The sequence below is a fragment of the Diceros bicornis genome, chromosome 3 (assembly GCF_020826845.1).
Source record: "Diceros bicornis minor isolate mBicDic1 chromosome 3, mDicBic1.mat.cur, whole genome shotgun sequence".
NCBI classification, from domain to species: domain Eukaryota; kingdom Metazoa; phylum Chordata; class Mammalia; order Perissodactyla; family Rhinocerotidae; genus Diceros; species Diceros bicornis.
In genome coordinates, this window is record NC_080742.1 from 47,071,264 (window position 1) to 47,092,109 (window position 20,846).

The 20,846-nt window shown below is 36.6% G+C and overlaps 1 protein-coding gene across 2 annotated transcripts in view; it reads left to right on the forward strand.

Annotated features, from left to right (window-relative positions):
• Positions 1-20,846, forward strand: part of SP4 (Sp4 transcription factor) — a 74,435-nt gene that overhangs the window by 25,127 nt on the left and 28,462 nt on the right. For both annotated transcript variants that reach the window (XM_058526927.1, XM_058526932.1), the window contains exon 4: positions 18,387-18,615. In XM_058526927.1, the coding sequence (XP_058382910.1) occupies positions 18,387-18,615 (229 nt within the window). The remainder of the gene's footprint in view (positions 1-18,386; positions 18,616-20,846) is intronic.

Sequence of the window (20,846 nt, forward strand, 5' to 3'; positions counted from 1 at the left end):
CACCCGGGATCCGAACCCGGGCCACCAGCAGCGGAGTGCGCGCACTTAACCACTACGCCATGGGGCCGACCCCCCCTTTTTTTTCTTATTACTTACAACCTTTCAACTACATACCTGTTTTTTATGGTTATTCCTTAAGTTCCTACTAAGTGTGGGCGCAGGGCTAAGTTCCTAGAACATAAAGATGGTATAAGACAGTCCTTGCCTTTTAAAAGCTCCTGTTCTAGTTAAGGATAGTACATAGAAATAATACACAATGGCATATACTAAAAGCAAACTGAATGGTAAAAGATAGTAATATTGAAATTGAGAGCTGGAAGAAGCCACTGAGAGCCAGGGCAGAAATGAAAGGCTTCATGAAGCCTAGGAGGCTTGAACTGATTCTTGAAGGAAAGGAAACCCCCAAAAAACATGCATAAAGAAGGAAGGCATTATAGGCTGAAGAAACAACAGGCACAAAGAGAAGAAGTTGGAATATGCTTTACATATTTAAGAAAGAATTGGTAGACCATTTAAGTTAGTGGAGACTTTGAGGGAAATGGTAGAAGATGAAGTTGGCAAGGTTGGTAGAAGTCTGGTTATAGAATGACAATGTCAGACTAAGGACAGGTGACAAGACAATGAAGGAGTGTGTGAATGTGTGTACTTTTGAAGGGTTAGGGGAAGGGAAGTTTCATTTTAGCTTTATTATCTAGAAGACATAGAAACAGGGAAGCCAATTTTGGGACCGTAGAATTAATTCAGATATCAGTCATGGGAAATCTGAATATAGGTGTAATGTGTGTGATTTAAGAGACTTTAAGAAAACAATTGACAGAATTTGTCGCATGAATATAAAGAGGAAAAATAACTTAAGGGTAGTTCTTAAGACTTTGAGCCTAAGTGACCGTGAGAGTGATTTTGTCATTAAAAGAAATGACATTGAGAAAAAGAAGATAATGAACCTGAATTTTGATATTTGTTGAGTTTGAGTTAATAACGACTCACTGCGTTGCAGATGACCAGTTTGTATTTGGGGATTGGATCTGAGAAGAGGGATAGGAGTTGACGTTCTAGATTTGGAAGTCTTCTATGTAGACATGGTGGTTGAGATTATGGCAGTATGTGAAATTGATGAGGGAGACAGTTTTGAGTTTGAAGGATGAGAACTCACCCTAGGGTTTCACTCAATCTTTTGGGGACAAAAGGAGAAAATTGAGTCAAGAAAAGTGAGGGCAGTCAGAGAGATAGGAAGAGAACAGAGTGGTATGTCAACAGCTAAGAGGAATCTCAGAGAATGTTGAAAAGGTGACTTGGAGAGTGGGTATTGAGAAAAGTTCATCGGATTTTGTTTGTTTGAATCATTTGATAAGACCTGAGAACTGTGCTGTTCAATATGAAAGCCACCAGCCATATGTGACTGTTTAAGGTGAAATTAATTAAAATTCAAAATTCATTTCTTCAGTTGCACTAACTTCATTTCAATAGCTAATAGCCACATGTGGCTGGAGGCTGCCGTATTGGATAGCCCTGGAACGAAACTTTTGTTCTATAGGACAGTACTACTTTCTAAAGCTTAAGGAATGCTACAGCAAAACTGCAGGCATTTAAGTGGATGAGTGAGTGGTGAAAATATTCACCTAGCACGTGAAGGATACACTTTGGAAGAGTTTGATGAAAACAGGAAGAGGACAGTATCTTGGAGGCCGATAAAGAAAGGCTTTTTAAGATTATGTTTATTCATTTAGTAAATATCTATTGAGGACCGATTATTTGCCAAGTACTGTGCTAGGTATAGACACCACAGTGCTAAAGAACGCATTAAAGAGTACGTAAGTATATGATTGGAGCAAGGATGTTGGGGATTAGAAATCAGATTAATTATGATATAGTATGATAATGCTTTAAATAAAAGAACTCTTCTTCTATAGGAACATAGAAGTGTGCTATATAGTCAAATGAGATAATTTGTGAGGAAGGTTTCCTCGAGGAGATGATACAGGGTAGCTCAGGAAGGATGACTAGAAATTAGCCAGGTTGGCAGAGAAAGGATGTTTCAGGCGAAAGGTCAGAGTCACATAATAGCTTGCTGTGATCAGGGAACTACAGATAGTTTCATGTGTTCAGACCAGGACTTCATGTGATATGGTCATGGTGGTAAGGGCCAGGTCATGGAGATGATAAGGAATTTAAGTGGTATCCTGAAAGCTCGGGGAACCTTTGAGGGACCTTTAGAAGTGGAATATCATGGTTAAATTGACATTTTAGATTGCACAGTGTGGACGTGGATGAGAACAGGCTAATCTAGTTTCAGGGAGATTGGTTCAGTAGGAACATAGAGCTAGTGGAGAGGAAAGGACTGGAGAGCGAGAGAGTGGAGACTGGGGAAAACTGAATATGTTTTCTAAGGGAGTAGTAGGGGATGGAATCAAATTGTTTTCTGAGGAGAATCACCACCAGATATGGCAGAAGTTCACAGAGGCAAGGGATTAGCAAAGGATGCCAAAAGAAGCCAGAGAAGGGTTGCTGGATTGAGAGTGTGTGTCTAGTCGAATGACTGGAGAACAAGGAGAGGATGAAGTTCAGAAGTATTGGGAGAGAACGGCAGAAGGTTAAGTGACAGTGGTCAGAGAAGAGGCCATGCTGAGCTTGACTTCTTGGAGGTGGAGCACTTCTCATTGATGACAGGGTTTGAGCTGGGCTTCTACATCTTGAGCATAGAACCGATTTTCCTTTCCAAACCTGCTTTCCCTCCTGGGTCCCTTCGTCTCAGTTAATGGGCTCATCCTCCTCCTTGTCACCCAGAACAGGATTCTTATAGACTGATTTGATCTTCATAGTAGTTATTTTAACTGAAGTTTGTAGGTTTAGGCCTGAACCTTGGAATTAGACCTTGATTCAAGTCTTGGCTTTGCCACTTAAATCTTGATCAAGTGTTTCTCTAGATATGAGTGTCCTCATCTGTAAAATGGCAGTAATCTCGTTACTTTAGTGGATAATGTACGTCAAGTGCTTTGTACAGTGCTTAGAACACAGAAAAGTTTTCACTAAGTGCTAGCAACTAATTATTATTATTATTATTGTATTCAATTCTTCCTTGCTGTTGTCAGTGTTCTTTTTCAGAGCCTCATCATCTAGAAGGTGAAATAGCTCCTTCTTAACTGGCTTCTCTGCTTCTAGCTTTTCTGTCACATGCTTGACATTCCAGAGTTTTCCTAAAACCCAGGTTTGCCTATGCACTCTTTTCCTCTTCCTCAAACCCTTCATAGGTTTCCAATTGCAGACTTTTCAAGTTATTAAAACTTTAATACATTTCATTTTCAAGAAGTAAGAGAGCCTAATGTAGGATAAAGTGTGTGATAGAGACCATAGCAGTTCAGGACTACCAATGATGAGTTCATTTACCTCTAAAGAACTGGAACAAGCTTTAAATTTTTAAAACACTATTAAAATTCCACATAGTAGTAGTCCGACTTTCCTTTGATTTTTTTTTTTCACCACCCTCTTAAATGAATATGGTTCAATAAAAAATGAATGGAATGCCGGAAAATAAGAAGTTTTTTTTTTTTTTAATACTGCAATTCAGTTTAAAGGAAATATTCAGATCCTTCTGGGGTCAGTTGTTTGCCTACTGGGAGGGGTTTTTCAACATGAACTTTTCCCTATATAGGTAGACAAAGAGTTGACCCTTAATCTGGATGAAGGCCAGAATAAATAGAAATAACTAGGGATCAAAGAGACGTGTCTGTCTGTGTTTTGACTGAGCTTTTCTCCCCAGCTCCTACCTTATTCTTCTTTGTATTCCTGACCCATGGGAAGCACTCAGTAAGTGCTTATTTTAGTAAATCGAACTGAATGCATGAACCAAATCCACTTAATATATTGGATTATTTCAGCCTCCTAAATTATCAGGAGGAAAAATACTTACAAATTGAGTTCTTTTATTTGTGTGCCAGTTATTAATTTGTAACCCTGAGAACTGCCTAATAATATTCTATAACTAAATAATTTTGGAGGAAAATGTGAACTTTTAATATAAACTAACATCAAATATTTTCATCATTATTCTAGTGATTGATTGTAGGAACAATACTGCTTCAAGTTAAGTATAAGAAAATATACAAGATTTTCTGTGGAGCCTGGGCTCTAGAAAATGAGTAGGATAGACTTAAATACTTATACTTAAGAGCCAGTGTCATATTTTTTAAACTAGGCATTAATAGAGATCTGTTAACTTCCTGATGACACTAAAGATTGCCAATCTCTGGGGCATTTGGGGGTCTCTACCACTGTTGTCCTGGAGTTCTTATACAGGCACATTGAATTATGACTCAATGTGTGTTTTGTATGTTTCTGCATAATTTGCAGACTATTTATATTTGCTCATATAAATTCTAAAAGTTGTTAGCCTGCTTTTAAATTAAATTATTTATTATTCATTATTGAAGTGTGTGTGTGTATAATTATTTGTATATAAGATGGTTAGGTAGTTTTCCTATTTTAGATTATGGCTTCCTAAAGTGTTCTTTGATAGAGTGGAAATAGATCTATGATTTAGTTTCTAGCTTTGCAGTCTCATGAACAGGTTTTCAGGTTCAGATCCTAGAGAAATTGATTTATAAAATCAGGATTCACAAGAGGCTCATATATAAACTAGAATACTGTGATTTTCTTTTTACTTGAAGCTAAGAGATAAATCTTTCCAATTACTGAAATGCTCTTAATCTTCTATTCCTGGTGTCATGGTACCTGAGAAACCAAATAATAAGCAAAATTAATTGGTGATTGTGGAATCAGAGTGTGGAGTCTTTTGGAGTAATTATGTGTGAAGTATTGGAAAGGGCCTAACATGGTGCCTGACATGGTCATTGTGATTTTCCTCGGGATTGAAGCTGTATCCACTACTGTAGAGTTTATCTTTCTATTAACTAAATATTGTTGCCTTCCAGTTAGTGTCCTTTTTTTAAATAGATAAATAATGATAAATTCTTACTGTTTACTTTTTCCCATATTCTATAATCAACATTAAAAATGTCATTAGATTTCCTTAAGAAGGGCGTCTTTAATTAAACTTTAGTTACAATTCTACATATAAAATTCCGTAGGGAAAAGTATTTTTGCAATTACTATTTTAATCTATTTGGTGTTCCTTCTTATCAGAAACAGTTTTACATGCTGGTGTTTTTTAGCAGTGTCCTCAAATCTTGATGTGACACTTGGGAAATGTACAGTCCCCTGTGATGACTGTACTGCTTTTTTTAAAAAAGCATTTTAGGTCTCCAAATCAAATTACAACCATCTCAAACCATATCAATACAGTAGGTTTTGAGCAAACTTAGCCATGAGCTTTTAGCAGTTTCCATGGGCAAACTTTTGTCAGTGTGTCTAGGTGGGTTTTGCTTGATTTTTAATACTTCTGTGTTTATGTCTTATTCATGTTGTTTTGAAAGGCATTGATCTCCAAAACAGAAAGCAGGAAGAAAATATTAGAGTTTATTTTTTTTATTTTTATTTTTTTGTGAGGAAGATCAGCCCTGAGCTAACATCCATGCCAATCCTCCTCTCTTTGCTGAGGAAGATTGGCCCTGGGCTAACATCCGTGCCCATCTTCCTCCACTTTATGTGGGACGCCACCACAGCATGGCCTGACAAGCAGTGCGTCAGTGCACGCCTGGGATCTGAACCCGGGCTGCCAGCAGCGGAGCGTGCACACTTAACTGCTACGCCGCGGGGCCGGCCCTGGAGTTTATTTTTTAATCAAATAATTTAAAATGTCTACTTGTGTATGTTTTATAATGTATACATTGATATGTATTCATTATATGCATTGTAAGTTATAAATAAATAAGTTATAAAATCAAGATATTTTTACTGATAGGGTTATATAGCAAAATTTGGAGACCAATGGCTGTTAAGTATTTGTAATTAATAAATTATGCAGTTTCAGATGTATTGGAGTTAACATTCCTCCTGAGTATTTATCATATTCCAGACATTGTGCTTGGTGTGTTACATACATTATCTCTATTAATTCCCACCATTCCCAGGTCCTCAAAGGAGGAAACTGCAGAGAGAATTAGAACCCAAAGATACACCTGCCTGACTCCAAAGCTCTGTTTAATCTGTAGGCTCTGCTTAACTGTCTGTTGTGCCTACTCAGTAACTCAATATTGGTTTACAAATTGTACATGACCCATGGTATGTGAACAGTTCTGGAAGTCATTGGTTAATATGGTTCACCTTCATTTAAAAGTACAGAGAGCACTCAGTTATTTCTTAATATTCTCAGGTTATAGTTCATCTGTAGAAACACACATAATTACAGCTCTTGAATAAGGTAAAGAAGTATTTTGTGATTAATAAGCATAATTTCCAAACTCGGATATTACTCTTTTTACTACCACTGTGCTATGGAATCTGTTCAAGTCATATATCTTTCAAAGCTGTCAAAGCCTATTCCCAACTTTATATTACTCTCTTTGTAAAGACTTTAATTCAGAGTCATGTAGTTTCTGTTTTTTTATGGAGACTCATGTAGTCTATAGTTTTTATAGGTATCATACAAATGTACCATATTTTAATTTTTCATCTATTCAATTTTGGTTATGGTTGTTTATAATGATATGACTAAATAAGAGCCATGAACATTAGTGAGTTATTTGGAAGCTCAGTTTAGGCAGGGTTTTTTTTAACCTCGGCACTATTGACGTTTTAGACCAGATAATTCTTTGTTTTGGGAGCCTGTCTTGTGTATTGTAAGATGTTCAGCAGCATCCCTGGCCTTCACCCCCTAAATACCACTTAATAATCCCCCAAGTTGTGACAACCAAAAATGTCTCCAGGCATTGCCAAATGTCCTCTGGGAGACAAAATTACCTCTAGTTGAGAACCACTAGTTTAAAGAGATTTAGAACCAATAAAAGTAGAATTCTTTTTCTGATTACCTTTTTTTTTTAAAAATAGCTTTGTCCAGGTATGATTCATATACCATACAATACAGCCATTTAAATTTACATTCAGTGGCTTTTAGTATATTCACAAAATTGTACAACCATTACCATGATCTAATTTTCGGACATTTTCACAAAATTGTACAACCATTACCATGATCTAATTTTCGGACGTTTTCACAAAATTGTACAACCATTACCATGATCTAATTTTCGGACATTTTCATGACCTCATAAAGAAACCCCAGACACATTAGCTGTCACTCCACGTTACTCTTCCCCATCCCCCCAGCCCTAGACATACCTGGATATCTTTCTGTGTTTAGGAATATATAGCCTCCTTGTTTAAGTCAAATTATAAAGCAAACCACCCTATTTCAGAGTGTATTTATGGGAAATTACTTGCAAGGTAAGGAGACATATATTCTTTCCTATATATACCTTCAGATACCCTTAGACATTTGTTTGGCAGACTCCAAGTTTAATCTGTAGAGGAAATAAATAAACCTAAATAGGCCGAGTTAAGAGTCGTTTTAGTATTATTCAGAACAGTAAAAAGTCCTCCTACCCCTCAGTGGTAAGTTTTATATTATAGAAATCAACAGTTTTTGTTTTTCCTGATCAGTTCTGGTAGATAACCTTCTTTCCTAGGCTATCTGTAAAAAACACAATAATGAGACACATGTACCTAAAATAGTATTTTGAACCTGCTGCTTCACTATTATTAAATAGATCATTTTCAGTGAATTGGTAGTTGAGTTAATGTTTTTGCAGATAGTTGGTTTTGTTTTGTTTTTCAGATTTATAGATCTGTTTTACCTACACAATAATGTTAACTTGTTATTCACATAAGAAAAAACCTTACAAATCATTTTCTTCCATAAGAAGTAAGGACCAGTTGGATTATATTTTATTATCTATAAAATGGAAATATTAATAACTGTCCTGCTTACCTCAGAGGGTTGGTGTGAAATACTAAAAAATCAAATCAGTAACAGTAGAAGGAAATGGACAATAAGATTGTACCTTCATCTTTTCTTATTTCTACTTTTCCCCCTGTGTTCCCATTGTGTTTAAATGTTATTAAGGTGTCAGAATTTTTTAAATGCCATTTATAGCTGACTTCACAGAGGTTGACCAAGCCACATTTCCTCTGCTTTTAATGTATATGTTAAAATTCATATACCATACAAAACATTTTCAAAAAATAAGACAAAGGGTTCTTAATAAGTAGAGCTACACAAAAGAAAAGACCTGAGCCCTACTAGATACATGGCAAAGGACATGAACACACAATTTAGAAAGGGTATTCAGTGGCCAATAAACATTTGAAAAACATGTTCAGCTTCATTAGGAATCAAATAAATGCAGATAAAAGCAGTAGTAGAATGCCACATTGAGTCCATTAATTACAAACCTTTTTTCCTTTTTTTTTTTTTTTTTTTTGTGAGTAAGATCAGCCCTGAGCTAACATCCATGCTAATTCTCCTCTTTTTTTTTGCTGAGGAAGACCGGCTCTGAGCTAACATCTATTGCCAATCCTGCCTCCTCGCCCCCCCCCAAAGCCCCACCAGATAGTTGTATGTCATAGTTGCACATCCTTCTAGTTACTGTATGTGGGACGCGGCCTCAGCATGGCCGGAGAAGCGGTGCGTCAGTGTGTGCCTGAGATCTGAACCCGGGCCACCAGTAGAGGAGCACCCGCACTTAACCGCTAAGCTACGGGACTGGCCCCCTTTTTTCCTTTTAAAATTAGTCTTTAATATGCTAGTAATACAAGGAAACATTTTCCTTGTTAAGGGAAAAAAACAGGCAGCTAGTACAAGTCAGCTCCTGCTGACTGCATTCTAATCTTACTTTTTAGAAGTAAGCAGCCTTAATCAGTTTGTTATATATCATTTCAGACTTTTTCCCATTTATTTATTACATATGAGTATCATTGTAGGAAATATGTAATACCTGTAGTGGTAGATAATGTATTATAAACATCAGTAACTTGATTGTTTCATTCAACCATATTAGAAATGTATCTTCAGTTAGTACATAAAGATTTCTCATTCTTTTTAACTACTACAGAACATTCCTATTGTATAACTATTCTACAGCTCTTCCCCAATTCGTGGTTACTTAGGTTGTTTCTGATTTTTTGCTGTTAGAAACACTGCTGCAATGTGTTATTCAGCTATTCCCCAATTCATGGTTAACTTAGGTTGTTTCTGATTTTTTATTGTTAGAAACACTGCTGCAATGTATCCGTCCTTTTGTGGTCTATGGAAAAAGAAAAGTTAAGCAGAGCATAAGGGGAATGGGATTGCTGGGGAGAGGAGGCTGTAAGTGTTTTAAATAGAGCAGTCAGGGTAGGTAGGACATATTGAGAAGGTAATATTAGACCAAAGACTTGAAGGAAATTAGAACATTGAACGTACATATGCTGGAAAAAGATCATTCTAGGCAGAGAGAGCAGAGTGCAAAGGCCTTCAGTTGGGACTATGCCTAGTGTGTGCAAGGCACAATAAGGAGGCCAGCATGGTTGCAGTTGAGTGAGCCAGGGGATGAAATTGGAGAGATGATGGGGGGCCAGTTTATATAAGACCTTGTAGGCGATTATAAGGTCTTTGGCTTTCATTCTGAATGAAATGGAGCATGACTGTAGGATTTTAAGCAGAGAAGTGATATGATCTGACTTAATGTTTTAGAATGATTCTTTTGGATGAACTTATAGAGAAGGGCTGTGGTGGCAGGGAGACCAGTTGTTAGGAAGCTGTTGTAGTAATCAAGCAAGAGGAAATAGTGACCTGGACTAAAGTGCAAGCAGTGGAGGTGGTGAAGAATTGCCTGGATCCTGGATCTGTTTTGAAGGAGCTGTCAGCAGAGTAGGTAATAGAGTTTGAAAGAAAGACAGGAATCAAGAATAAGGATTACAGATTTTGATCTAAGCAGCTGATAGATGGAGTTGTATACTAGTCTTAAGAAATGTAAAATTCTTGAGCCAGCCTTGGTGGTCTAGCGGTTAAGGTTCGGCGCTCTCACCACCAAGGCCCTGGTTCGTTTCCCAGTCGTGGAACCACACCACCCATCTGTCAGTTGTCATGCTGTGGCAGCAGCTCCCATAGAGAACTAAAAAAAAAAAGACTTAACAACTAGGGTACACAACTGTGTACTGAAGCTTTAAAACTCTCTCTCCCTATCTCTCTCAAAAAAAATATTCTGATAATGGTCAAATTTATCAATGTTTTCCTTTGTCCTTTGTTTTGGGGTCTTGTTTAAAAAGACCCTGTAGTTCTTCTGTATTTTCTTCTAATATTTTTTGTTGTTTTGTTTTTTGTTGTTGTTTTTACATTTAGGTTTTTAAAAACCTGGTTGCAATTTACTTTTGGGAGTGATGTGAGATTGAGATCTAAACTTCCTTGCCCGTCCCTCCCCCCCGACCCACATGCACACTCAGATAACCAGTAGTCCCAAGCCAAAACACTTGATGGTTTCTTTCTTTTCCCTCTGATTTGAGATGTCATTTTTATCATATACTAAATTTTCATGTATACATGCACCTGTTTTAGACACTGTATTCAGTTCTGTTACCCAATTCTAAGCCATTGTTGTAATTACTATAGCTTTGTAACAGATCTTTTTCTAATCTACTTTTCAAAATTGTCTCGGCTGATCTTTCACATGATAGTAGTGTTTCATGGAAAATTTATTAATTTCTGATTGCATTTTTTTATATGGATTAATTGTAGAAAAATTAGCACATTTACAATAAGGATTCTTTCCATATAAGAACATATATTTTTCTCTCTTCAGGTCTTGTTTTATGTCCTTTATTAAACCTTCTTCCTCAAGACCTTGCACATTTCTAATTAGAATGATTCTCGGGTATTCATAGTTATTGTTGCTGTTGTGAGTGGAATATTTTTTCTTTTGCTTTTTGAATTGATTGTTGCTGATACAGGGGAAAGCTGTTGATTTTCTTATGTTGATCTTGTATTTGGCCATCTTGCTGAAATGTCTTATTTGTTCTCATCAATTTGTTGATTTTCTAGTTTTTTTTCTCATACGGATCTGCTATTTATTTTATTGCATTGGCTTACACCTTCAAGATATATAGACTATTAGAGGTAAGAGTGGGAATCACTGCTGTTAAAAAACCACAGCAAGATACCAATTTTTTGTCTATTAAATATTTTTAAAAATCTTGCTGAATTTTTCTTCTGCATGAGATGCAAGAGTACTCTCATATACTTCTAGCAGAAATATAAATGAATGCAGCTGTTTATATATACTCCTATAATTTTATAATCTGTGTATAAAGTCTTATGAGTGTTTCATAAAATTCTTTGACCTGGTAATCTCACTTCTAGGACTCTATCCCTTGGAAGTAATAAGGAAAAATATTTTTGTTCCAGTTGGTCATTATTTATGTTGCTTATATGTTACTTGTAATAATTCTTTCAAAATAACCTAAATGTCTAATACTAGGGTAATGATTTTATAAATTATGGTATATGTGTATGATATAATATTGTACAACCATTATATTATTTTAAAAGAATTCATAATAACTTAGAAGCACTTATATTATCCAATAAATAAACAATTCTCTATTCTGTTCTTTTTTATGTAGAATTGCATCATTATTAAAATACACGGAACAAAGATTAGAAGCAAATATATCAAATTGATAATCTATGGGTAATTTATATATGGATGATTTTATTTCCTCCTTCATACTTTTCTCTGGTGAGCATGCATTGTTGTTAAAATCAGAAGAAAAGTACATATATCTGTCATACTAATTATATTTACCTTCTTCAAAATAGATGGAAAGGGAAAAAATTTAGCCCATCCTCTTATTAAATGGCAAGTTGAGTTATAATTTTTTTTTTAAGTTTACTTTGTAATACTCTTCAAAAAAGATCTCGCTAAATGTGGGTAACACATGTTATAGGATAAATGTGATACCTGAGAGAAAAGAAACACAGTGGTTTCAGGGGCAGATTGTTGTGATTTTATACTCTGGGATGTACTCCTAAATGATCTGAATTCCAGATCAGTGAAGCAGGAGAGAATTATGGTAAATGTCCACTTATTCTGTTTCTTACTATCTTGCAATCTGTGTTTCATGTCTGTTGTAAGCAAGGTGTCATCTAGTAGCCCTGTGATCTACTGCTGGCCTACTTTTGTAAGAAAGCTCCTGTTTTTATATGGATTTTAGATTACCATTCACTTTATTTAAGAAACATTTATTGAGTACTTCCCGTGTCCTGGGATCTTTGATAGCCAAAGGACGTAAAACCACACAGAGGTCCTCTGTTCTGAGCAGCTTTTGTTGGAAATAATTTGTGATTAATGTTGTGATGGAGTGAGATGGTATCTGATTAGAGAAACTAAGAATACTCAAATTCTAACTCAGCCAATCCCTGAGGTCTCTTAGGGAGCTAAATATACTGAAATTCAAGTCAGTAATACTTTATTGGCTTAGGTGTGGGCCCCCTGCCTCAAAATCCAGAGAATCATGTTAGTCTATATGGAAGATGCTGTCTTCTTTTACTAGTTACACCTGCTTTCCTTTCGTCCTCTAAGCTTAAATTCAAGTCTCATATTATTACTACTATATTGAGGCAAAAGACCACTCCAGCTGGTGCTAAAGGAAAATGTGTAGGAAACAAAGTTTTTCCCAAATACTTCTTCTAGATGTTCTTAAGTATCTATCAATCTAATATCATGCCACCTACCAACCAACTGCCCCCAGTTACCCTTGGCCCAGTTTCTATATTTGAAAAAAGGGAACAGAACAAAGAAAGAAAGGAATAAGAAAGATGGCTTGGTTGCTCCAAGCAACTTTGGAATGTTTTTACCTCTGGCAGCATAGAAGGAAGAAAAAAGAAGGGTCACCTTCAGTCTATTCCACCATGATGCATAGTTACATTACCAAGAAATTTTGCATGATTTGTAAAGTTATGTTATAAAACAGTTTCAGTGGTAACAGAAAGGTTAGAGACGAGTTTCAAAAGAGCATTAATAACTGTTTTCCTTCAAATATTTCAAGAATGAAGGTGTTTTATAACTATGAATACATAATTTGTTTCTATAATGATTTATCTTTCCCACTATCACCAGCACTGTCATTGGCAGAGCTTCTTATATATTTTTTAACATCTTTATCATCAATTTTTACTTGACAAATTGGACACAAGGGCATTCCAACAAGCCAACTGTTTTTACTATATAACAGCTTTTTCCTGTGCTTATTTTTTTAGTCCTGACTTTGCTGATTGAATTGTAACTCATAGTGGTCTCATTAATGCAAATTGTATTCTCTAGTTAATAAGTCATGCTCATCCTTTAAGAAAAGTTACACTTTAGGAGAAATTCCTGTACTCATAATTTTGGCTCAACACAGTGACGTCATCCAGTAACATATGGGCCAATCATTTGTTCATAGGTCTAACACACCCAGGCAATACGTTTTCAGGAATGGAAAACAAAGGGAGGTGTACTTAGGTCCTCAGAGATAACAATATGCCATCTAGTTGGAAAGACAAAATAAATAAACAAGCATTTACATTGTACATTCACCATATCGTTTGTCTATTGATATGATAAAATTATGCACAGGATATTATGGGAAAATAAAGAAGCAATATCTGACCTAGATTCGGAAAGGCACTTATCAGGAAAATTTCAGGCATTACACGTGAACTGAGTTCTGTAAGATGAATTGGCTTCTTTCAGACCAAGGGAGATTGAGATTTTGGATGGGAGAATGTGGTGAATTCCAGCTGTATTATTCGAAGGCTCAGAGACGATCAAGCATGGAACGTTAGCGGGAATAGGAGTTCAATGTAGCTGGTGTTGAGAGTGCGAATGGAGGAGGAGTACCAAAAGATGAAGCTGTAAAAGTAAGCAAGAGCTAGGTTAGGAAGAGCTTTGTGTGCTGTGCTGAGAAATGTAGACCTCACTGTGAATGGATTGAGGGCACATTGACTTTTAGGGGAACAAGATTTGTATCTGCAAAATGGAGATTTGAAAGGGCAAAACTGGAATAATGGTGACAAGAACCTGTACTGATGTACAGGCAATAGGGATGGAGAAAATGGACAAATTAGAGATATTTTGAAGGGATAGACTCAACAAGAACTACTGATCAACACAAGTAATAAATATGGTGGAAAGAAAATAGCCTTTGGAGTTAGCTAGACATGGGTTTAAATCCTAGCTCCATCACTTAGATGTTTTGTGACTTTGGGTGTTTTATGTACCTCTCAGAACCTCAGTTTTCTCAACTTAAAATTGGGACAGCAATACTCAACCCATAAGGATGTGAGGAATAAATAATATATGTAACACATCCAGTAAAGTAAGTATAAAATGATGGCCACTGTTGTTGTGGGGGAATGAAGGATATGGAGAGGAGTCAAAATGACTTCCAGGTTTTCTATTTGGACAAGGAGAAGGAGCTGGTTTAGGAGAGTGCGATAACTGAGAGATTCAGAACTTACAGATCTGATTCCTGACAGACTGCCTGTGAGAATCTGGGTGGAAATGTTCCCTGACAGATGACAGTAAGAGTATGACACTCATGAGAGGTATTTGAGCAAAAGGTACAGATTTGGTAGACATCCGCTTACACAGAGTAAGTAGTAAAAGTTATGAAAGTGATGAGATAACCTAAGGAGAGAGTTAGAAAGAGAAGAAAAGTCAGAACCCTGGAGAGTAGGCTAGGAAAGACATTGATGTGGGGGTGATAAAAGAAGTAGGAGGAACGCCAGTGGTGAGTAGTATCTGAGAAGCACAAGGAAGAGAGCATTTCAAGAGGAGAGTGGGATTAGCAGCTCCAGGTACTCCAGAGAGGTGAAATAAGATCAAAGGGAAGAGTATCTTAGGATTTACCAACAAAGAAATTGTTAGTTCTGTCATGATATTAGCAGAGTGATGGGTTGGACACCTGATTTCAGTAGTTTGAGGAGAGAATGGGAAATGAGGAGTAAAGGCAACCAGTGTAGAGAAATCTTTTAAGATTGTGACTTAAGTTTAGATGTAAATGCTGATAAGAAGAGCTAACAGAGAGGAAGGGGTTTCTGAGAATGTAGGCAGTTAGCTCAGACAGTCAAGTTTCAAGGACAAGGTGGTCGAATGGTGTCAAATGCAAATGCAGCAGAGCAACCCTGTAATGCTCCTTGAGAAGATGGACATTGGATTTGGCCATTAGGAGGAAGTCTGTGAGCCAGGAGCTAAGTCTTGGTGGTGGAGTCCTTTGAATGCCAGACTTTGGTCACTGGGGAATGATTGGAAAGTTACTGAGCATGGAAGTGATATGATCGGAACGGCATTTTTAAAAATTTTTCTGGTAACAGTTTGAAGGATGAGATAAGAGGCATGGGTTCCATTTAGGCTGTTAGAGGCACTAAGTAACAAGGACCTGGACCAGGGTGGTGATCCTGGCAGCAGAAAGATAAGATGAATACAAGAGCTGTTATGCTACTATGTACCTTTTAACTTGACTATCATATAGATGTAATTAATGGGTAAAGGAGAAGTAGCCTAAAAGTTGACTTTTTAAGGTTTTGATTGTGGTAATAAGGAGAGTGGTAGTAGCACTTAGCGAAACAGAAACATTAGTAGAAGCAAGATTTGAAGGTGAATTCGTTTTTAAACTTTCCTTTATTAAGCTTATGCTGTTGAGTGGCTACTATGTGTTGGGCACTGTTCCACATACTGGAGATACAGCAGTGAACATAACAGGCAAGATCCCTGTTTTTCATAGCACTTAACATTCAGAAGTGAGGTGAAGACAAAAAAATAATAAAAGGACAAGATACTTTAAGACAAATAAGACAAAACGTGGTGATGATAACAGAAGTGGACTAAGGGGAATCATTTTAGATGATGTGCTCAGGAATGGCATTTCTAAAGAGGAGAGATTTGAACTGAGGCCAGCATATTACAAAGAGGTCAGCTGTGCAAAGATCTGGGTACAAAGACGTCCTTGCCCAGAGTGGAAAGTATGTACAAAGGCCTTAAGAAGGGAATGAGCTTAATTTGTTTGAGACCAGAAAAGTAGGCCAACGTGTCAGGAACAGTGAGAGAGGGAGACACTAATACATGATGAGGTCTGAGAGGTTGGTAGAGTTAAACTTGAGCAGGGCCTTGGAGGCCTTGGTAAGGAGTTGGTGGCTTGTACTTGATAGGTAGAAGTGGAAATGAAGGAAAAGTACTGCTATTGAGCTATGTTGAACTTGAACTGTCAGGGACGTCTACGTGAAGAAGGCAGGAGAGTTGTCAGGCTTAAATATATAAGTTCAAATATGATTTGCTCAGTATTATTCATTGAAATAACTTGCCAAGTTCTTTAGGCATTGAACAAATAAATGCTCATAATAGGGAGGCTTGAGGAGTCTATCAAAGAAATGGTCAAGGGGTCTGAGGGAGATGATCAGCAGTGATCAGGGGTCCCTAACAGTTCTTTGACATAATGAAGGGTGTCTTAAATATCATAGCAACCTGAAAGGAATGACCAACTGTTGTATGAACAGTAGCTGGAAAAATTATGGCTGGAAATATCTCATAACTTCAGGGGATATTAAGAATACTTGCCAACTTAAAATACCTGCATCTCGGTAGGGACCAAGCTATAAAGATGTTGTATAGTGCTGGTTCAGATAGAGCCCCCATTTCCAGGAAAGCATTTTTTGCAGTAAACAGGGAGTATGTATATCACTGTGCTTCTAGGTACACAAGTAGTTTGAATAGTTTTCGTAGCCAAGGTTGTCCTTAAGGAATCTGATTTTACTGAATATGTAGAACTTATATGTGCTCAAAAGATACATTGAGGCATAAGAATTATACTTTACATTTATGTATTGCTTTACAATTTACAAAGCCTTTACCTATTAGGAAATCAACTTGAGCTTCGTAAACAACTCTTGAAAGTAGATAGGGGAGAGGAATTTTAGGGAGGTCAGCATTATTAGAGGTGAGGAAACGGAGCATCTCCAAGTGCACAGTCACCAAACAGGACATGAAGCCAAAACTTTTGACTTTACTTGCATTGCTTTACCTATCACACCATGTTAATTCAAAGGGGAACAAAAATACAAACTTTAGTAGAAGAACTAAAATATGGATCCATACTGAAACTATGACAAAATACATATTTTTTATTTGTATTATAGTTATCAGTGCTACCAAAGTTTCAGAGTGCTGTGAGATTGACTTTGGCTGGCAGAGTCAGAGGTTTAATTTTGTTGAGAAAATGTGTGCTATTTTCTCACTTGTTAGTTTTTATTGTCTTTTCTTTGTTGTTCCACAACATTTAAAGTACTACACATGTAGCTTTAAAACAAACCCTTTTATTTTATACCCGATACTCACGTTTGTTTCTGCTACCATGTTTTATTCTTGTTTTGCCACCCAACTCAGTGGAGACTGATAGTAATAATAGCTAACATGTAAGGAACAGTTCTGTGCCAGGCACTGTAGTAAGGGGTTTGTAAAAATTAACTTATTTAATCCTTACATCAACTCTCTGAGGTGGGAGCATTCCTTCATAAATTGGTGTTTTATTTTCTGTGTGTTCACGTACTTGCTATTCCCACACCTGATGGGGAGAAAGGAGAACTGTGTTGAAAGAAAGGATAATTGTTAGGCATACTCATGTGCACTTTAGGATCAATTTTTAAGCCATGTAAATAGATGTCTTTTGTCATATTATGTACTATTTATCATATTTTTCTGTAAGTGAAGAAGCCAAGTTGGTATATGTACTAACCTGAGAGGTGAAGTCTAAGCTATATAACATGAGTAAATAAAGTAATAATATCCTAAATGTCTGTTTTATGATTATAGTGACAGTATGTAATAATCATGGGCAGTTTTGCATTTTAAAAAACTACTTAATGTATAATTAAAAAAAGACTCATCAATAAAGAGATGTTTGCTTAATTTAAAGTATTGAGGAATGAGAAGTGTCCATAAAACTTAATTCTTTGTTTAGTTACTTTTGATTCCTGTATTTTCTTGGAGTGAATGAAATATGTTGCTTACTGTGGAAATGATAATAAAAATGCTTTGTATTTATATAGCATCTTTCATCTGAGGATCTCAAAGTGCTTTTCAAATAAAGTCTCATGAATCCTCACAGCACTTCAGTGAGGTAGGTAGGTGGCAAGTATTATTATCTTCATTTAACAGATGGAGAAATTAAGCCACAAGAGGGTTAAATGATTTATGTGCAGTCCCACCAACCAGATAGAGAGGCAGCCTGAGCTACTGAAGTAAGAATATTATATTTTAGGAGGATTGGCATAGTATAAATTAACCTCTTTGCTTTTGTACTTTGCACAGTTTTATCTATTAGAACAAATATGGTAGCTTTAAAACGTCCACATGGAAATTTTTTTTTATCCTTTCTTTAGGAACAGAAGACCTAATACTCTTTTTCCCCTCCCCCGTTTTTAGGTCAGCAGCAAGGACAAGATGGAGTAAAAGTCCAACAAGCTACGATAGCTCCGGTAACTGTAGCGGTTGGAGGAATTGCTAATGCAACGATAGGTGCTGTTAGTCCTGACCAACTCACACAAGTGCACTTGCAGCAAGGCCAGCAAGCTTCTGATCAAGAGGTGCAGCCTGGCAAGAGGCTTCGGCGAGTTGCCTGTTCCTGTCCTAATTGTAGGGAAGGAGAAGGAAGGTAAACGCTCTATTACCAACTCGTTCTCTCTGGAAGGCATAAAATAGTAGTTAAAACCAAGCCATTGGCTGTTAACTTTGATCATTAGACCATCACTAGCTTTGTAGCCCAGAAGTTGAGATATAATATTGTTATGAAGGAGATTAAAGTGAGTGATTCTAGGAAGGGATTTCAGCGGTCCTCTACTTTGTACCTTATACTTTTGTTATGGTTTTCTTTTTGCATTTATTATATAAAAATTTTAAACAACTTTATGGTGATGGACGCACAACTCTGTGAATATATTAAAACCCATTGAAATGTACACTTTAAATAAGTGAATTGTATGGTGTGTGTGTTTTACATCAATTAAGTTGTTTTCTTCCTGATCTTAGGGGAAGAGCCTCCAGTCTTTCACCATTAAGTATAATATGAGCTCTGGGTTTTTCATATATGCCCATAATTAAGTTAAGAAAGCTTTCTTCTAGTCCTACTGTGTTGAGTGTTTTTGTAGTGAAAGGATGTTGGATTGTTTCAAATGTTTTTCTGCGTCTGTTGAGGTGATCATGTAGTTTTTGTTTTTTATCCTGTCGATATGGTGTATTACGTTAATTGATTGTCGGATGTTAAAGTACTTTTGTATTCATGGGATAAATCCAACTTGGTCATGGTATATAATTCTTTTTGTATGTTGTTGGATTTGGTTTGCTAGAATTTTGTTTAGAATTTTTGCATCTATGCTCATGAGAGATATTTATAGCTTTCTTTTCTTATAATTTTTTGTCTGCTTTTGGTAAGGGTAATACTGGCCTCAGAATTTGGGAAGTGTTCCCTCTAGTTTTGTTTTTGGAAAGAGTTCGTGAAGAACTGGTATTATTAAATGTTTTGTGGAATTCACCAGTGAAGCTATCTGGTCCTGGGCTTTTCTTGTAGATATTTTTTTGACTACAACTGTGCGTCGCTTAATGACAGGGATATGTTCTGAGAGACGTGTTCTTAGATGATTTTGTCATTGTGTGAACATCATAGAGTATACTTACACAAACCTAGATGCTATAGCCTATTACACACCTAGGCTATATGGTTTAGTTTATTGCTCCTAGGCTACAAACCTGTGCAACATGTTACTGTACTGAATACTATGGCAGTTGTAACACAATGGTATTTTTGTATCTAAACTTAGAAAAAGTACAGTAAAAATACAGTATAAAAGATTAAAAAGTGGTACACCTATATAGGGTACTTACCATGAATAGAGCTTGCAAGACTGGAAGTCACTCTGTGAGTCAGTGAGTGAGTGGTGCATGAATGTGAAGGCCTAGAACATTACTGTACATGACTGTAGACTTTATAAACAGTGTACATTTAGGCTACACTAAATTTATTAAAAAATATTTTTTTCTTCAATAATAAATTAACCTTGGCATATTGTAACTTTTTTACTTTATAAACTTTTAAATTTTTTTAAGTTTTAAATTTTAATAACACTTAGCTTAAAACACAAACACATTGTACAGCTGTATAAAAATATTTTCTTTCTTTGTCCTTATAATAAGCTTTTTTCTATTTTTTAAATTTTTTATTTTTTATTTTTAAACTTTTTTTGTTAAAAACTAGGACAGAAACACACGTCAGCCTATACCTACACAGGGTTAGGATCGTCAATATCACTGTCTTCCATCTCCACATCTTGTCCCACAAGAAGGTCTTCTGAGGCAGTAACACACATGGGCCTGTCGTCAGCATCACCACAAACATTTGAGTAATGTGTTGTGCTATGACTTTACGATGGTTACGATGTCACTAGGCAATAGGAACTTTTCAGTTCCATTATAATCTTATGGGACCATCATTGTGTACATGGTCCGTCGTTGACCAAACCATCGTTACGTGCGGCATAACTGTACTAATTGAGTCTCTACTTGTTATGGGTTTTTTCTGACTTTTTTTTGTGTGTGTGTGAGGAAGATCAGCTCAGAGCTAACATCCGTGCTAATCCTCCCCTTTTTGCTGAGGAAGACCGGCTCTGAGCTAACATCTATTGCCAATCCTCCTCCTTTTTTTTTCCCCAAAGCCCCAGTAGATAGTTGTATGTCATAGTTGCACATCCTTCCAGTTGCTGCATGCGGGACGTGGCCTCAGCATGGCTGGACAAGCAGCGTGTCGGACAAGCGGCGCGTCGGTGTGCGCCTGGGATCCGAACCCGGGCTGCCAGTAGCGGAGCGTGCACACTTAACTGCTAAGCCACGGGA